The sequence below is a fragment of the Crocodylus porosus genome, unplaced genomic scaffold, assembly GCF_001723895.1.
Source record: "Crocodylus porosus isolate Cpor-Errol unplaced genomic scaffold, CroPor_comp1, whole genome shotgun sequence".
NCBI lineage: Eukaryota > Metazoa > Chordata > Crocodylia > Crocodylidae > Crocodylus > Crocodylus porosus.
This window is the reverse complement of record NW_017728918.1, coordinates 70,999,366-71,018,455: the sequence shown is the minus strand read 5'-3', so window position 1 is coordinate 71,018,455 and position 19,090 is coordinate 70,999,366. Positions and strand designations below refer to the sequence as shown.

The 19,090-nt window shown below is 41.4% G+C and overlaps 1 protein-coding gene across 4 annotated transcripts in view; it reads left to right on the top strand.

The window, feature by feature from the left end:
- Positions 1 to 19,090, top strand: part of MDN1 (midasin AAA ATPase 1) — a 150,606-nt gene that overhangs the window by 81,079 nt on the left and 50,437 nt on the right. For all 4 annotated transcript variants that reach the window (XM_019537753.1, XM_019537752.1, XM_019537755.1 and 1 more), the window contains exons 47-58: positions 2,206 to 2,351; positions 2,912 to 3,114; positions 3,581 to 3,801; positions 6,368 to 6,481; positions 8,457 to 8,589; positions 8,902 to 9,011; positions 10,074 to 10,207; positions 11,168 to 11,328; positions 11,707 to 11,827; positions 16,579 to 16,789; positions 16,984 to 17,215; positions 18,334 to 18,460. In XM_019537753.1, coding sequence (XP_019393298.1) covers positions 2,206 to 2,351; positions 2,912 to 3,114; positions 3,581 to 3,801; positions 6,368 to 6,481; positions 8,457 to 8,589; positions 8,902 to 9,011; positions 10,074 to 10,207; positions 11,168 to 11,328; positions 11,707 to 11,827; positions 16,579 to 16,789; positions 16,984 to 17,215; positions 18,334 to 18,460 — 1,913 coding nt within the window. The remainder of the gene's footprint in view (positions 1 to 2,205; positions 2,352 to 2,911; positions 3,115 to 3,580; positions 3,802 to 6,367; positions 6,482 to 8,456; positions 8,590 to 8,901; positions 9,012 to 10,073; positions 10,208 to 11,167; positions 11,329 to 11,706; positions 11,828 to 16,578; positions 16,790 to 16,983; positions 17,216 to 18,333; positions 18,461 to 19,090) is intronic.

Genomic DNA, 19,090 nt, shown 5'->3' with positions numbered 1-19,090 from the left:
TTTCTTCCTTTCTTGGTAATTAATACCTACCAGAGCATTAAATATCTTGTCTGGCCTTTGGCCTGACTCTGAATATTAAGTCTGAAATATCTTTTAGTGTTACACACCCTATTAGAAACAGAGACAGAAGTCTCCAGTACAGTCAGGTTTAATCATAGAAAAGTAAGAACCTGCAGAGGTCATCTACTCCAACCCCCCACCAGACACAGAATCATCCCTATCCAAACCATCCTATATAAATCCTTGTCTAACCTATTAGCAAAACTGCGTGGTCAACCCTAACATACAACCACGAGGAATAACACTTGCTACAGGTAAAGCCAGGGGACAGCAGAGGTCATTGTCCTGCTGTTGCTAAGATTATTAAAATGATGCTTGCAAGGCCCAAGGAAGAGAGCCACGCTCCGCTACAAGGGAAGGCAAAAATCTGTGCATATCTGACTATGAGGTAAAATTCCATCCTGACCCTAAATATGGTTGTCAGCATGGATCCAACTGGAGGGCCAGGTCCGTTTAGCCAAGAATCTGCTGGTTTAAGTCCCAGCAGGAGCATAAGCATACCCCATTCAAAATCCCCAAGTTTGGGTGCAGCCAATATCCAGTGCTTCTATGGAAGGTGAAAAAAACTGACACACAGAAACAGGAGGAGGAAAAAAATTCGTCCTTAGCCCCATATGGCAACAAGTACAGTCCAAAAGCATGGGAAATATTCATAGTAGAATACAGGCATAGCTACTCTGAGATCATCTATGAGCAATGCCTGTCCAGCCTCCTCTTGAACACCTCCAATGTTGGAAATTTCACAGCTTCCCTAGGTGTCTGTTCCATTGCCCCACTGTTCTAATGGTAAAGAATTTTTTCCTGATAGCCAATCTAAACCTGCTTTGCTGCAACTTTAAGCCTTGGGTTCATGTCCTGCTCTCTGCAGCAAGAGAGAAGAAGGTGCTTTCCCTGTTCTTTATGGCAGCCCTTTAGCTATTTCTTTAATTTCTGCTTCTCAGTGACTGACCCTAGATCATAAAGCCAGAGAGAAGAGGTCCCTGACTGTTCGATATCTTTTGACATTTAATATGGGCTGCACTGTGGTCCCCAGCTCAGGGGAGAGAGAGGCTTAAATTATTTTGTGTGAAAATTATACCCAAGAAGAAGACTTGCACAAAGTCATGGGGTTTTTTTTTTTACTGCCAAGTTCTGGAATGGGCTCCCAAGTGAGGTGGTTTACTCTCTTCTGCCTTGGGGGTCTTCAAGAGGAGGCTGGACAGGTATTTGGCTGGGGTGATGCAACCCCTGATCCCATTCCTGCCCGGAACAGGGGGTCGGACCTGATGATCTGTTTAGGTCACTTCTGACCCTAAGCACTATGATACTATGTGTACCACTCATGCCGTATTGCAAAACTTTCAGAAGTGGCTAGCATCTGGCACACACTCCAGCTTGAATCTGGTACATGTCCTCTTGTACTAGAGTAAAGTTCTCCCACATACCATATCAGTAACACATCTGTCACGTCAAGACATTCTACAAGTTGATTTTGTAAGAGGGAACATAAGTATAATTTGGTAAAGAACCAGGCCCATTAACACTGTCTAGACAGAGATTTCTTCACTTTATTTTGAAAAACCCCTTGTGTAGTTGTCTCTTAGGAGGAGACATCTGGAAATTTGAGGAATTTGAGGTTTGTACTCAACTTACCACTGGATGTTTTGTCCTATGCAAGTCACTGAAAGAGCAGGTTCAACTTAAATTCCAGTCAGTATTTTTCAGTCAGTATATGTATAACAATTATGTTATAAAGGTTTTTCTCCCTTGTTGTTTGAGATTTTGGCTATGACCGTGCAGCTGAAGTGGTGGTAAAAGTAACTATACACAAAGTGCTGTGCGGTGCACTAAATAAGGACAATTTTAGACTGTTTTCTGATCTTTCAGGTAAAGTAATTTGGGGAGTAGTATCAGGTAAAAATTTTAACAGAACAGACTTTTTAGATTGGCTTTTGCCTTCTTTTGGCCTGTTTCCGACTTGTAAAATGGGGATACTTGTTTACTGACCTAACAGGGATACAAGATATAATTAATTGCTATTGGACCTTGGTTGCAAGGCACTAAAAAAATTATGTGCTACTCAGGAGGTGAAGGTGTGGATAAAATCAAGCAGTCAGTAGGTTTTACAAAAATGGTTAGCTGATATTAATATTAAGACCTTTTCAGGTTCTGCATTGTCTTTGTCATCATTGCTCCATGCTGCTACACTAATTGCACAACAGTTACATCGAGGCATTGGGTTAGCAAAGGCTTTCTACAGAGCATGTTGGGATGTTTATGTCGGCTCACAGCAGTCTCAGATGAATCAAAAGGTAAATGCTTTGTACCTTCCTTAAATAAAAAAAAAATTGCATTTTTTTCTGAACCTTCGACTATATCCATTTCAGGAAGCAGTGTTGGTGATCCTGAGACTGCCCTTTTGAAGGGGTCAGAGAACATTCCTAGAGTTACTGGCTCCAATTCTGAGCTGAATCTCACAAGGGGGTGCAAGGTGTTGTCTTCTAGTTGGAGTGTTAAAGGCAGGGTCTGGTCAATTCAGACATCTTCAGACCAAAAATTGAGGTGTTAGCTCTGGTTCAAATTAGTTTGGAGAAAATGTAGGCTATCAGTTTGAAGTTTTTCTGGTAGGTTCCACCGTGAGATGAGCAGATCTTATCCGAAACTCTCCAGAATTGTCATGTGTGTCTGTTGTGGGCAAAATGTTTTCACACCTCAAATACAGATTTTGAAATGATTTGGGATCCTGAAATGTGAAATCTATTGCAAAAACAGAATATTTTGGTTCTTAATTAAAAATCTTCCTAAGCAGTATCACCTTGAGGGCATATTCAAGGGCACAGTTCTCAATTGTATTATGGCTTTCTGTTTTCAGCTTGTTCTGGAATTGGTAATGAAGCATGTGTCAGCTCTATCTTCGCATGAGACTTGGGGTGATTCCCTGCTCACAGTGGGCCTGTGGCCAGACTCTCTACCTACAGGTCTCTTTGCAGTTGAAGACTCTCTTCTTTCTACAGTCCAGAGCGATGGGCAGGTCCTAGCCTACTGTCTGAATAGATTGAACCTGAAAAACACCAGGTGGGTGAGAGACTCTACTTGATTAAAATGCAAGCAGTAAACACCTAAGAGTACTATGGTATGGAATTGGACACACTAGTGGTCAGTAGGTGGTATTAGTACTACCTTGCTCCATCAGGAGATGGCGCTAACATGTAATACCAAGTCCTTGTTTGTTTATAAAGCTCTGCTGAGACCCAGCATCAGAGTAGTTAACTAGGGCTCCACGCAAAAGAGTCCCACTCTCGATTCATATTGAAGGCTGTCCCCTTTCAACCCACCTAGAACTGTGTACCTGGTTATTCTGGGTGGGGAGTTTTTAAGGTGAGCAGGTAAGGGTGCTAGTCATATCCCTTGCTTGTGCTCCATTGGCTGTGGGAACTGGCATGTCTTAACCACTCTTGCCCATGTGCTCCTCAGTTCTGATGGACCTTTCATTTTGATTTATGAAACTGATCTGCTGAATGCTTATTTTTATGCATTTCAGAGCGCTGCCCCTTACTCTGGAAGATTTGCAGAAGGTTATGCAGTCCACCAATTCTGAGAGTCTCAAATTCAGTGCTGTTGAGATGGATGCATGCTGGCTGGATGAAATTGAGGTCCTTTCTGCTTCTGTTAAATTGTTCATAGAAAAGGCAACTAATCAGGATTGGATGTTGAGAGTTAGGTGGCTTAATCACCTAACAAAAAATCTACCGCAAGTGCTTGGTAAGTACCTTAATTATTTTACATACCTCAGACCAGTCAAATTCTCTGCACTGTTTTTTCTTACTGTGGAAGAAATCAAACTTCGCGTTGTGGTTGAATCGGAACTGACGGAGCCAGCTTTTCTTTATTTAAGGCTATACTGTGATCACAGGGAGAATTCCATACAGCAACGGGAATCACCCTTGTCTGTTTCAAAGGATTTCTCAGACTCTCTTAAGTTTACAAGCGTATTTATACTAAGGACAGCGAAAGAGATAAAAGGATACATCTTGGAGAAACAAAACAATAGTAAATTACACAGAAACTTAGGCCGTTTACTTAGCCCTATGCATAAATAGTTGTTTATCTCAGGGCAAGATATCAAGATAACCCAAGGAATGTGGATTCCTTATCTCAGAACATTTGAATTAAACAGTATCAGCACGTCTGGTCTTTGTCTGTTTTTCTAGTCAAGGAAGCCAATTACTTCTACATTACACAGCAACAGTAAATATTACACAAGTAATTTTGTTCACATATTAGCTAGTGTAGAGATTCTCATCCAGGGTGGCATGAGATTCTTTTAAGGGTACAGCATAACATTAGCAGTATTAGGTTTACAAATATGATTCACAAGCTAAACCCAGAGATTTCAAATAGAAAATTGTAGTTGTGGTGTTTCTGAGTGTTTTTGCAACAGCAAAACTGCTCCGTTATCTTTCTGTAGGCAAAAAAAAAAAAGAGTGAAAACTAAGAGATGTCATTTTCTAAGGGCTGCTTCAAGTCTATCCAGGAGTGCTTCAAATCTAAAAAGTTTGAGAACCACTGCCCTGTTGTTTCGGGGTGTAGGTTCTAGTGTTAAAACATAATTACTTGAACAGCCAAACAGCCGATGAAAAGTTGGGGTTTTCTGGAGACTGATATCTGATTGCTCCGAATAATGGGTGATCTGAGAAGGGTTCATATACTGAAGACCAAAAATCTCTAAATATTCCAGAGAGCTGTTTAATAACTAGGATTGAAAATGTTTTCTGTAAATTAACTTTTGTTTTACGACTTGAGTATTTAGCACTAAGGAGGGATTAGCTCTTGCCTGCAGCAGCCACCAGAGACTGTGAAACCACTAAAATGTGTGTTCGGCCCCAGCTAGACTAAAAAAAAACATCCTACAGGACTTGCATACTTAGGTCTTGAAACTGTGCGAATATCCTTCCACCTGGAAGGGATGTTCAGAACTGAAGAACCTCAGTATTAACAAGACATCCTAGCTTATCAACACTATAATAGTTTATAAAACTTGTATTTGAACAGTCATAATTAAAGATGTAGGCTGATATTTTTAAACATCCCAAGATACACATAAAATATACAACTTTTATAGATCTACTATAAAAGATCGATACTATAGATCTACTAGCAAATTACCTGTCAAAAATGATGGGGGGATGGCAGGGACGGGTCCCAGTGTTTGGTCCTGTGCCCCCCGCTGATCCGGCCCCACCTCCCCCAGCAGTTTGGGATCAGGGCTGAGGCCGCTCCCAGCTTTGGGCCCGGGCCCACTCCCCTCCCTCATGGCCACTGCTGCCCCATGCGTGTGGGCCCAGCAGCAGCAATGGGTGCAGGCCCAGCCGTGGTGGTGGGCCTGGGCCAGGTGGTGGCTGCAAGCACAGGCCCAGGGGGGCAGCTGTGGGTGCAGGCCCAGGACGGCAGCCGTGGGCACAGGGTGGCAGCCATGGAGTGGTGGCTGCGGCTACCAGTAACTGCCCCCTCCCCCAACCTCCCCTCCCTGCTGGCTTTTGTTGGAGGGCGAAAGGGGGGTTGTTCCAGCCCCTAGCTCCAAGGAGCAGAGTGGGGGGTGACTGTCTCACTGTCATGACAGTGCTCTGCTGTCTGTCTAGAGCGCTCAATTGGCTGCCAAGACAGCCAGTCAGAGCACGAATAAAGCATTCTGGACAGACGGACAGACTAAGGTTTTTATAATATTAGAATTGGGAAATCCTAGTCTATATGCATGCCACAATGAGACGGATGGGGTTCTCTCTTCTGGATGTTCTCAGATAAATATATGTATATTTATAATCTGAAATTGCAACCAGCAAACATTACATGTATCTAGAAAAATATTTTAATGAGAACTAAGTTCTGTTAAAAAAAATGCTTCATTGCTATTTTAAAAAAAACTGTCTAAAGGAGAAATTAAAGATAAAGTGTGAGATGTCAACTCCCATTGACTTCTGGAAAACTGCTCTTTCAGTAACTAGACATCATGAAATTCTGATGAATTCTGTGCCCTTGCCATAAAGTACTTCTGGTAACAATTTTATCTCCTTGATAGTGCATTTCAAAATATCTCCCAAGTTCTTTGTACTACAGAGGTTAAATTGGTGCGTTGTCTGCTGCTGCAACTCCCCAGAAAGACTGCATTGCCACCTGCAGCTATTGTAGACAAAGACCAACCGAAAACTGCCAAGCGCCAGCAGCTGAGACTCAGGCTTTCTGTGCTGGTGCAACCTGAGTACAAGTTTTGGACTGAATGCACTTTAGGAGTTTGTAACCTGGAAGATATAATTATTATTCCTACCTACAGATTCAGTGCGCACACAACTAGAAGCTGGAGCTGCATCTCTGACCAGTTTCTACTCCAGTTCCCTCTCTGCTGGAATCAGTAACGTGATCAAGTTGTTACAGCCAAGTATGACAGGTATCTTCGCAGCATGTCACTGTGTCTCTTTCATTCATTTGTGCATTTTGTACGTGCTTCTTTTAAATGATGAAGATTGTGGACAGTTTTTGCTCTGAATGCATTGTAGCCCTTCTGGGAAAGTGTGCTGTACAAAGCTGTACTCTGACTTTATCTAGCAATACTTACAGATCTGAAAGGAGAAACTGCAAGAGTTGAATGGGTGTCGGCAATAGAGAGAATCTGATTGTGAAGTCTGCAGACATTAGCTTAACAATTTAGATTGCTTCCCTCTAATGCGTGTTGTAAGTGGTTCTTTAGTACTGGTGTGGCACATGGAAAAACGTGTTAATCTTTTGCCATTTTCTTTGCTGGAAGTAGATAATTTTCAGTATTGTTTAGGATATTATGCTACTCTTATTTGGCATTTGGATTAATCCATTGGCAAGATGGGTGGTTAGATCACAAAGAATTAGGACATGGTTTTAATCTAGAGTTGTGCAGGGGGAGGCTAGGAGCTCCTCAGGAAGGTATTAATTCTTCCAGGATTGAAGGAAACTTGCTGAAACATTAGGAGCTGCTGTGTTATCCCCATGTTACAGATGGGGAACTGAGGCACAGGGAGACTAAGGTCCAGGTGTGCAGATGGATGAGGTGGAATTTAGGTGCCTACATCCAGGAATGTGATCCTCAGAACTGTTGCTCTGCTTAGGCACACAGGTCTTCCCAGGGTAGTTTCCTGAGCACTTTGGAGTTTTACTTTTTTCATGTGCATGGAACAGCTATCATGTTGGTGATTCAGGGTGTCTCTCACACCTCTGCCCATTTGGGATCTACACACTCGACATTCTTTTGAGTTCCCTAAGAGGCCCAAATGAGGTGTGCCCTGGGGTTACATGCTGTGTACTTTCAGGTATGATTTACTACAAACCACAATAGTTGCAGCCACAACCAGGGACAATGGTAGCAGTGTTCTCCCACCTTTTATACAGTAGCCTTGTGGAGAGTGAGAGCAGGACTCTGCAAACCAATAGTTCGGGAACATCTTGGGAAGGGGCCCTCTGAGTTCTAAGTCCATGCTTCCGGCAATGTTCATTCATTTCATCCAGTGACTCTTTACAATCCTGGAAGCAGGGCCCAGAACACACATCTGCCCTCTCAGGCAAGTGCTACAGAACTAGGCTACAGTCATTCCTCTTTTTGGCCCAGCATATCTTGCTCTTTTCTGCATAGCTTCAGCAAGAGTGGGAGAGTGTGTCCACACCCCAGGGCAGCCAACAGCCAAATGCTTATGGCAGATTCCTTAGGTGTAAGAGCCATAGAAGGAAACTGAACCGTGATTCTGGACAAGTGCTCTGGCCACTAGATTAGTACATAAAAAACAGGCAGTTCCACTTCACCTGCTCAGATTTAAAAGGAAAAATATTGAGCCCATTGTCTGTTTTAGAAACAGACCATGCAACTTCCACTGCAAAGCTGATACGGGGCAGTCAATTCCACTTCAAGAGCCCGATGTATACAAGTTTTATGCATAGTGATGCCAAATCATTGCTGTGCCTCAGCCTCTCGGTGTAGTCACTTGCCTGCGGTCACAGAAAATGTTTGTATTAATGCAAGGAATTGAGCCTGAATGCCAGTCCTAGTGCTTTAACCACTGATAAGCTTGCACTCACCATTGTGCTTCAAAACAGTGTTGGTTCATCGAAGGTAAGGTTTTTTCTCCAACGTACGTGCACTGTTGGGCTATAATATTGGCTATATACTTCACCCCTTCCCTCCAACTTAAAGCTGAAAGAATAGCTGATGTCATTTCCATTTTTTATTTGAATTCTGCAACTGTGCATCATACTTAGAGTGAAGCCATTGCTGTTAGTGCTCTCCATCTCTTTACATTTATGGAAATCCTGAGCATTTCTTAGAGGTCTGGAGACAGGAAACTAAAAAAAAGATATTTTCATTTGGTAAAACTGTTATTTCTCTGCAACTTTCTTATCAGATGAACATGTGATGCCCTTGGATCCAAGATGGAATATGCAATTATTGGATATTGTTAGAAATTCATTGAACTTTGATACTGAAGTGGAACACACAGATCAACTGTTTCTCCTTTTACAGTCCATAGCAAACCGGTGCGTTCAAGAAAATGCCAAGCATTTCTTCCCAGGGGTTGGGGGTTAACCAACTCGGAAAAAGCTTCCTTCCTGCCATAATCCCCCTTATGGTTATAGTTGATACTGTCTAAAATGTGGTTATTACCAGCTTTTCCTCCAGAAATGTTTTGGTTTTGGTTTTTTATTTTTGCTTTTATTTTATTGTTTTCTGGTTAAAGGCTGGCTGGAGGCAGTCCCATTGGTAGTTACATAAGGAGGAAATACAGTGGTGGTTATGGTTTTGCCATCTTTTACTGCCAGTCCAACTGTTTTATAATATTTTAAATTTAGGGCAGTATTGTTTCTCAACCGAGAAGAAAGGAGCTACATTGAAAAGAACTCGATTGCTAGCCAGAAGTCAAGAACCAGTGCTTTAAGAATGTCTCTAGATTTCCATAAAGGTAAGACTGATTATATCAATGCATATCATGCTTAATAAATAAATAAGATGGTTAGATATGACAGGATTCTATTTAAAAAAGCTATTATCTCTAAACAATGCTTCTCTTTGCAATCTTTTAATATGTGAGGGTCAAATGTATTAATGTAGATGAGAGCTGCAGCAGCATAAAATAACATTCTGAGACTAGATGTGTAGTCTGTATTATAGATAACATCTGCTGTACTGTTCTGGAAGAATATATCATAGATAGTTCCTGTCTTTCCTAAATTTTATAGACTAGAGGAATTGCATGCTTGAAGTTGTGGATATTGTAAGTTTACTTTAATGGTAAATAGGAGAGAAGTAAAGCTCCTTCAAATTCCCTTTTGTTTCATCATGTAAGTGGCAATGTGGTGTCGTATCTATAAAATTTAAACAGAAGGTTTTAATGACAAAGCACCACTTAGTGCGTCTCAGAAGTTCTCTTTGCTGCGGTTGCGATATGTTTAAGTTATGCTTTTGCAGAAGAACGATAGGCAAAAACTATTTCAAAACGTGCACATTTGTTCTATAATCCAAAGACCATTGTATTTCTGGATCACTGAGATGCTACTAGTAGTTGACTGGGTGGATAAACGAGAAGTAAAAAAATCTGCAAGTAAAGAAGAGCTTGTATGTATGTTAAAGTAGAAAATATGGGGGTTATATGGCTTTATTTTGTATATAAGAAAAACTTTTTGTTATAGTCTCAGTCCCTACAATTGTATTAGTTTCTAACTTGAATATCATCTCAAAAATTGGTTTCAACATGGCTAATAAAATGGCCTTTAACTTCTTCACATTTCTCTATCCACCTTTGGTCTTCCATATTTACTATATTTCCTATATTAACTCTAGGGAAGTACTGTGGAATGCCATAAATACTGCAGGAATATTTTGACACTCAATGCAAAATGAAAACATTTTCAAAGGTCACTACTCTCTATAAGGTATTTAAAAGATCAGAGCTGAACTTTGCATTATGTGAAATATTATAACCTTCTCTTTTTTCTCTTTTTTTAATTTAAATCTTTAAATCCAGAACCAGGGAGTTATAGTTCACTTCCACATGCTATTGTGGCCAGCCTTGCTGCTTTCTTCGAACTTTGGGATGCCTTCATGTTGCACTGGGTGAAGTCTTCACAGGTGACATTAACTGATGAAGATGTGCATGATGTGAGTAGAGGTGTTTTTGTTTGCTTTTTAAAATTATTCTTACTAGGGTACTTTTAGAATCCACAATTGTGGAGGAGATATGCTGTTCTTTGATTCTAGGACCTCTGAAGTACATGGTATGTGATTTATATAGTATTGGCTATAAAGAGCTTAACTGATCAGTAGCCCTGTAGTAGACTGTGTGGGTTCATTATCTGCCTCTTTACTTCTATGTGAAATGTAGGTTTTCAGCATCCTAATCCTAACATTTCCCCTCACCACAGTTAGAATGTTTGTGCTGAAATCTCCCACCATCACAAAAATCTCTCTATTTCACCCTTCAGATCTCACTTCTATTTTGTGTCAAAATCACATTTCATGTCATCTGTAAGATGTACGTAATGCCATCCTTTTTGCACCTTTCTGTTCACTTCTTCCAAACACCATCTGTCTTGGTCTTTGCATAATCCACCCATTCTGAAACACTCTCATTTTTCCATGCCCTTCTTTATGTTTAGAATTCTCTCCCCCATGCGTATGCACCAAGCAGCTTCCCCTCCATTCATCCACAGTCTACTTTGCAGCTACTTCTGTAATAGAGCCTTTCAGAGACAGTCCATGGGCATGTCTGCATGTTTTTGAAGTTTGGTCTTCAGCTGGCTTGTTGTGTAAACTGTTCTGTTTGTGACTAATTTAAAAAGAAAAATTCTTGGAACCATTCTGTACTTAATATACTAGGCTGGATCCATTAATATTTTAAGGTCAGCATAAGTAGCCGGCTGAAATGAACCCTCCTAAGAATGTTGTAAACTAACTGAATACAGTTAAACCAGCAGAAAAGAAATCTCTAAGAGTATAAATATTGCCTAATTATTAGATTAGCAGTATTGGCAACTTTAGTAGCACCCCCTGTTCCCTCAAGACAGACAGTAGCAAAGGTTCAGAGCTGGAAAAGTTGTAACCTTCCTGACTTGTCTTTAGGTCCTGTGCAGCTTGCAGTGGCGTGACCGGTTCTGGGCAGCATCTGACACTCTGATGGTGGATTCTGCTGGCTTGGCACTCCTCTCATTGCACTGGCACTGGGTTAGGAAGCATTTAATCGACAGAATTCCTCAGATGCTGATTGGATTGGAGCAACACAAGTAGGTAGTTTGGGTCTCGTGTAACGTAATTGCCAATATTGGTTCCTTTCATGTTACAAATGCACTTACGTTAAAGAGCTACGTAAGTGTCTTTTCTTGAATGTTTAGTTGTACTCATACAGCCAGCTCAGTGTATTAACTGGAAGAGTGGGTTTTACATGTTAAGTTTCCAGACACTGCCACGTCCTTACAAATACAAAACCCAGTAACTTAATAACTTTCCCCAGCACCCATTCTTCAAAATCAGGCTTTGGTTTTTGTGGGGAGAGTGAGCGAAGGGGGGAAAATGTCTTTTTTTTTTTTTTTCTTTTCGTTGTGCATGCATTTGCCTTTGCCCTCTTGAACTTGTATGTAAACTTATCGTCTTTCCTTTCCAAGGTTTTCCAGGGAAATTCAGTCTGTTGCACAAGAGATTCAGAGTTGCTTGAGTAATCCTGCTGGTATCTCTGCCAATGTAAAGAAGCTACAGAAGTCTTTGGGAAGGCCTCTTCCTTTCAAGGTACAGTGTTCTATTTGCAGTACAATATTTTAGGCAGCTCTAGCAAGTGTATCCAGGTACTTTAGAACCATTGTTGCACTTTTACATTCATTTTCCAGGCAAGGAGATGGACACTATTGGATATAAAAGACTGGTGAATACAAATGTTAACCTATTTGTAATGTAAATTTATTTCTGAAATGTATCAGTTATTCAGAATAACAGTTCTGGCATTGTTGTTGGGTTGTCCAGATCAGTAGTTCTCTAGAATAACTTAGTGGTGCTTTAGGATGGAGAATATTTCTACTCCATAGTAAATACAATATCTCTGTATTTTAGCATGGTCTCTGCTCACCAGAACAGACCAAGCAGGGCAAAAAATATCCAAATCCAGACTTGTGTGAGTTGTCACATTGTCCAGTAAACCAGTCTAGGGCTAAGATTTAAATGTTTAGGCTTTAAATGTTTAGTCTATTTCTGAGTGTTTTGCATTATTTTTTTCTGCATTTACCCTTTATAAAAAAAAGGCTTGGAGCAAACATTTCAGAAGTGCTTACACCCTATTTTCAAAAGTGCCTGAAGTACTTAGGAGCCTAAATTTATTGAGAATGAATTAGGCTTATACTGCTGTAGACCAGATTTTTAAAGGTATGTAGACTTCTAGGGAGATGGAAGCTCTTGGTTTCTATAGCTTCAGTTTCACTAACCATTTCTTTGCATCTTTGGCCTCCACTACACATTACATTTTAAGTTGTGATCTGCCAGTGAACTTCACCTTAAGTTGTGACCCAGCTACAGGTTCAACCAATTAAGGGCATGACAAAACAAGCTACAAAATCATTCAGCAAAATGCGTAATAATTTCTGTAGCTGATTCTAATCATGCCATTAACTAAACATATGGCCAGGTCCTCCCCCTGTGGCTGGGAGCCCCTCAGTTGGTGCATTAGATCCCATGGCACCGTTCCCTTCATGCGTAAAGGGGGTGATAGGCATCTAAAAAGCTACATACCTAAGCCATTTTTGAAAATGGGACTTGAGCACTTTTACAGCATGGGAGTCTTTAAAAAGTTTAACCCAGGTACTATTGAACTAAATGCTTCCAAACTACCTGCTCTCTTAGAGTCAGAGAGAAGTATGGCTGGAAGGGGCCTCCAGAGGTCAACACCTCTGGGGCTAGGCCAGCCTGAGGCAGGTTCATCATACTTTAAACATAAAATTACCCTCAGCCCTGACACAACAAAGTCCTAACACTGTAATCTGCCACAGGTAATGCAGGGGAACCATAGCAGCCAGTTCTCTGCTTCTAAAAAATGTTGTCAGTATATGCTCAGGAGGTCCTGGGTAGAGGGCCACCTCTTCCCTTTTTCCCCTCTCTGCTCCCCCCTTCCTCCCTGGACAACAGAAGAAGGCAAAAAGCCCCACAGTCCATATCAATCTATAGGGTAAAATTCCTTCCTCTAGGGTCAGATCAAATATAGCAATTGATCTGACCCTGAGTGGAAGGGCAAGACTCCCTAGCCTGGAACCTCCAACTTTGCTCCTGGCAGAAGAATCGGCACATCCCAGTTGAAGACCTCAGTCTTGGCTATAGCCAACATGCAATGGCTCTGGGAAAGCTTAAAAACACCCTGGCACATAACAGAAAAAAAAGAGGGGGCAGGGGGAGAAGTGGGTGACAGGAACAACCAGCAAAGCCCTGAAGCATGGGAAATACCCATGGTAGAAAATAGGTTTAGCTACGCCTAGATCATTCCCAACCAGTGGGGCCACATCGACACAAGTTGGACATTTGGTTCCGCAGGGACAGCTAGCGGTGGTACACCTCCTGCTACTGCTAGTTGTCTCTGGGGAACACCTGTGCCATGTGCACTCTGGCATGCAGTAGGTTACCCCAGGTGGGGTAGAGGCGGCTGGGGCCAGCACTGGGCTGGCTCCATCAATCTGTCTTGGGACCTTCTGGTGCTGTGGGAGTGGCAGTGTTGCCGCTCAGAGCCTGGGCAGCAGCTGGAGCATGGCTCTGGTTTTGAGGTGCATGCTGCCCCCACCAGCGCTGCTCTGCTTTTTTCTGTGGAGGTTTTTTTGACCCCTGGATACTTGGGGATCAACACCCCCCCCCCGCTGCTCCCTTGCAGCATGGAGAACAGTTGAACATGCAGTATGTGGTGCCACAGATGTCTGCGGTGCCACATACTGCATGGCCAAGCTCACTGGGGTGCAGCCTGGCTGTCCAGCCTTTTCTTGAACACCTCCACTGAGGGTGTCCACAAACTCCTTAGGAAGTCTATTCCACTTCCTTAGTGTTCTAACAGTGAAGAAGTGTTTCTACCTATCCAATCTAAACTTATTTTGCTACAACACGCCATTGGTCCACATCTCCCTCTCTGCACCAAGAGAAAAAAGGTGCTTTCCCTCTTCTTTACGGCAACCCTTTGGGTATTTGAGGACTGCTGTTATGTCCCCTCTTAAGTGCCTTTTCCACAAGCAGAACATGCCTATCCTCTTCAGCCTCTCTTTGTATGACTTGTCTTTCAAGCCTTTGATCATCTTTGTTGCCTGCCTCTAACTTCTCCACATCCTTTTTAAAATGTGGCGCTCAGAACTCCACACAATACCCAAGTGAGGCCTAACCCACGCCGAGTAGAAGCACTATCACCTCCCGTGTCTTGCACCTAACGCTTCAATTGATGCAGCCCAAAATCACATTTGCTTTCTGTGGCTAAATCACACTGCAGACTCGTATTGAGTCTGTGGTCTTTTAAGACTCCCAAGTCCCTTTCCATAGTGCTGTCATCCAGCCAGGTGACCTTCATTTTGTATTTGTGTTTTTGATTATGCCTCCCAGTGTGGCATCTTGCATTTCCCCACATTCTTCCTTGCTTTTTTTTTTTTTTTTTAAACTTAGTTTGCACGCACAATAAGTTCATAGTAGGTGTAGTCAGACCTGGATTTCCAGCATGTGGGGTGCGAATAAATCATCTTCAGGCAACCGTGCCTGGTCACCTAAGGGGCTGGCCTGTATAGATTCCTTTGTCCTGAGTTTCCCACCAAACAGCCTGTGTGACCAGCTGTGGGACCCTGGTCACTCCACTTGGGGATACTGCTGACTTTTTAAAAGGATTAGTTTACCTCAAATAAGGCTTGGAACCAGGTGATGAGGTCAGAAAAGTTATATAAGGGTCAGGTCACTTGGTTTGGGGACTGTCTTCCTCTGATGGGCTTTTGGAACAAAGCTCAAGCAACTTGCCTCCAAGTCCAGCTTGGATGCATCTCTGTGAAGTAGAACCTGGGAAATGAGTGAGGGGTTAGGATTTATGTCTAGGCAGATGTGTTGTAAAAAGATTATCGTATCTAATTTCTGTAAGACTCGCATGATTATATTTGCTCAAGGTGTTTTCTCCTAACTTCCTCATTCTACCCCTCCCCTCTTTCTCTAATTAATGAAAGTTTCAAGTACTGAGCTGTGAATTACTGGGGAGAGACTTGCCTTTTTCACTCCCTCTGCTCAGCTGGCTAAGGTGAGCTAGGGAATTTACTTCCGTCTGGTACAGGAGGCTGTCTTTGGATGCTTCAGGCTAAAAGAAGCACCCCAAAATATCAGAGTGGTCTAAGCACCCCCAAGATCTGCAGGATCTGTGTACCTTGGTCTGCATAGATCCCTAACAGAGACCAAGGCCCGGGTGGTGGCAGTGACTACCCCAGGCTTGTGGGTGTGCTCCGGAAAGGGGGTTGGCCAGACGTAGGCGCCCCAGGGGAGACACCTGAAGTGTGGTTTTGATTGAGCACAGTAAGGTGGGTAGCTCAGCGCAGTTGTGCCCCCTATTGGCTCACCACATGGAATGCTCCTATTAAAACTGCTTTCAGCTTCATCAGGTGATCTCCCTCCCATTTTTTGTTTTTGAATGAAGTAGTAGTGCTAAACCATAACAACAAAGTAATGCTGTTTCTTCAGTTGTGAATTTACAAGGTATGTTCTGCACACAGGCATGGGAATAGCATTCTTGGGGAAGGAGACTCAGTCTCTTCCCACTTCCATAAGCAGCTTCCCGATGACATACTGCAGGAGTCCATAGGCTTTTTGTGGTGGTAGACTGGACTGACCTGGTTCAGGTTTGAGATGGAATTGGCACTAGGACTAAGCTGCTGCCACTGCCACTTCTCTTAGCTGCCTGGCCCTGGTACAGGTGAATTTTCCCCCACAGTAGCACAGTGCAGTGCATGTGAAAACCCCCGGTCACCCAACACCTTGGAACTCCCTGGTTCTGTGGGCTGTAGGTTGCTGACCTCTGACATATTGCATTATGAAACTGAGTTAATACAGAAAGTGTCAAGGTATACTTTCAAAGCAGAATGTGGGAAGACTTAGCAATGTAAATTACCTAATAGTGCAAAGATGCATGACTAAATGCTTGTAAATGTGCTTTCATGCAGTTGTTACTGTGCAGTATGTATGTGCCTGATGGTCATATTAAAAGAAAATATTAATGCATTGTTAAAATTCAGCTTTAGCTTTCCAGTTGTGCAGTCATTTGGTGGGATATCTTGATTTTGGTCTTCTAAGCATATTAAACATATGAGGGAAGGAGCATTTAGAGTTGGCTTTTTATTGTGCTCCCAGTGGCAAGGTATTTGCATATTAGGCACTGTAGTTGTATGTATGCTTCCTTAACTTGCACCTAAGCATTTAAACTGGTGCACGGATCTTGTTCCTTAGAACCATAGAAATAAAAGCTATGTTATTTGCTTAAAAATATGTATTTGTAACATTTGCAGAATAAACTGGTGGTAGAGTCTTTTGCTCAGTTAAAAGTCCTCAGTAAACAACTCAGTGTCCTGGATCAGAGACCTGCCTTTGGCAAAAGTAGATGGAAGGAAGAAATCTGTTGTCTGAAAATTGCTGCTGCTGGATGGAAGTTGAAGAAAGCACTGCTGCAGGCTCAGGGCCTGATTCTCAGAGCTAATCATGTAGAAGATGTTAATCCAGGTAAATAACTCCCCTTGTAGTACAGTCAAGCACAGCACAAGTATGAGATCTTGTATTATCTTTATTCTTTTCATCCAGAAATATTTGTCTTATCCATTTGCGTTTCTATGAATTACTAGTTTTTTCAGACTAGCTGTTTAAGTGTAAATTAATAAAAAATGTATTTATGTTTTTTTCTCCTTGCTGACAAATAGGTGAATTAAGGGATTTTGTGGACTTGCAGTATTCGCAGCTAAAAGCAGAAGGAATTAAGCTGGGTCCTACAGAAGAGATGCTTACTGAAGAGGTCCTTTCTACACAGTCAGACCCTGACTTACTAACCCAGCTCTGCAGTAGAGTTCAGCTGTGGCCTACGATGGAGCATTTGGCACTGCTGTGGCAGTACAAGTTGACAGCAGACTGTGTAAATACAGCTTGTCTCACAGGGTGAGGAAGAGGATGAACAAACATCTTTTTTTCTTTTCATGCAATTTAAAATCTGTTTTATAAAGTTATGAGAATCAAGACACTGAAATGTTTTCTTTTGCCTGCACATAAAACCACACTTGTAGGACCTAATGCCAGACACCCATTAAAATATGCTTTCTAAAGAGTTATTTGAATTCAGGTCTAGTTTTTATTGGCTCTCTTCCCATCAGCTCTTGTACAAAAAATACAGGATTTTAAGTATCTGAATGCTTTGCTGTTTGAACATTCTGAAATAATTGTATTTAGTCTGTAGAGAGAAATATCTTCATACATAGCAGAATGGCTTCCAATAGCAATACATTGAAGCCTGTGATTATGTGGCAAATCTTACTAGACAGTTACGTTATTTGTCTTATAAAATAGACAGCCATCAGTTCTTGGTGTTCTTTCAAGACTTTATGGTTGTATTGCTCAACTGTTACAAAGATATACATTTGGAATTTGAGAAGTGAGAGAGGCACTCCAAAATAATATTATCCGAGGGGACATACGTACTTGTGCAAATATGTGCTAATAGAATGTAGGAAAAACTAAAAATACATGTAATTAGGTGGCCACTTGAATTAAGCATTCCCTTTGTTTTAAGTGGCCAGCTATTTTTGTGTTTCTGACTAATTATTTATTTGTAGGAGAAAATCAGCTCTTCATAACTACATTTCAGAGAAAAAGGGGGATATCGTTTAGATTACTGAATAGTATATTTGAAAAGTTAAAATACTGGTGCACCCTGGATTTCAGGAATGCTGTTCTTTTTTTATCTCCAAATATAAATCTCTAAAAGATTTTTAATCCAGAAATTGATGCTTCCAACATTTTGGAATGAGAAAATAATACGTTTTTCATTCATATATGAATTCAGATTCTTTCAGCTTCTTGGGCCTCGGGTCTGTTATATAATAAAGTGTTCCTTTTTCTTCAGTCCCTGAAATATTGTGATTTTAGCTTTCTAACCAGTCTCTTCTAGCTCTTGCAACTCTTCTTTGTATATCATAGCTTGTTTTTATGATACAAATGATTTCTTAGAGTCTCTTGCTAAAGTAAGTAAAGTTTAATTCCTGATTTTTCTTTTATTACAGGGAGAATTTCAGTGAACAGAGAAACTTGCGTTCAGAGCTAGGTCAGTACATAGCTTTTTCCCTTAAACTGACACCAGCTACATCTCATCGTCTTTATGGACTGTGGCATTTGTTACATCTCGATAAGGTAAGAAAAAGTCTTATAGTGTAAATTAGTGTTACGTGCTTTTGAAACTGAAATTTCAAAGCTATATAGATATCTACAGCATACCAGAATGCAGTTTTGCTTCCTGCATCAACAGTAATAGCTCTAAGCTACTTCATTAATTTTTATATAGTAGTGGATTAAACAAAAAAATATCAGCTTCCCCAAACCACCTAACAGCAGACTTCATAAAGCAAAGGCTCAAGCTTGGTATTAAAATATGTAGCCGTATGCGATGATTATTTGTCCATCATAATTTCATGCATCCACCACAGAATTAATGGAAGTTAATTAGCTAATTGCTCAATTAGCTAGTTATTGGTGCCCACCTCAGTTTCACTACAGAGCAAAACCACTTCTTTGTGTTATGTAAAGCTCTGGTATTCACTTACATGACTTCTGGATTTAGAAATCTTATTTGTCAAATCAGTAGTCAGAGACCAGTCTCACACTTATGTGTTCTTATCTTGTGTACTAGATAAAGATCTCACAGAACTTCTGGCCAGTTCACATTCAGCTGTGACAAGCATATCTAGTGTCACTCCCCACCCCTTTCTTCTGTAAGATTCAGCACAGCAACAAGTTCTGAACAAATACCTACAGTTGGAGTGT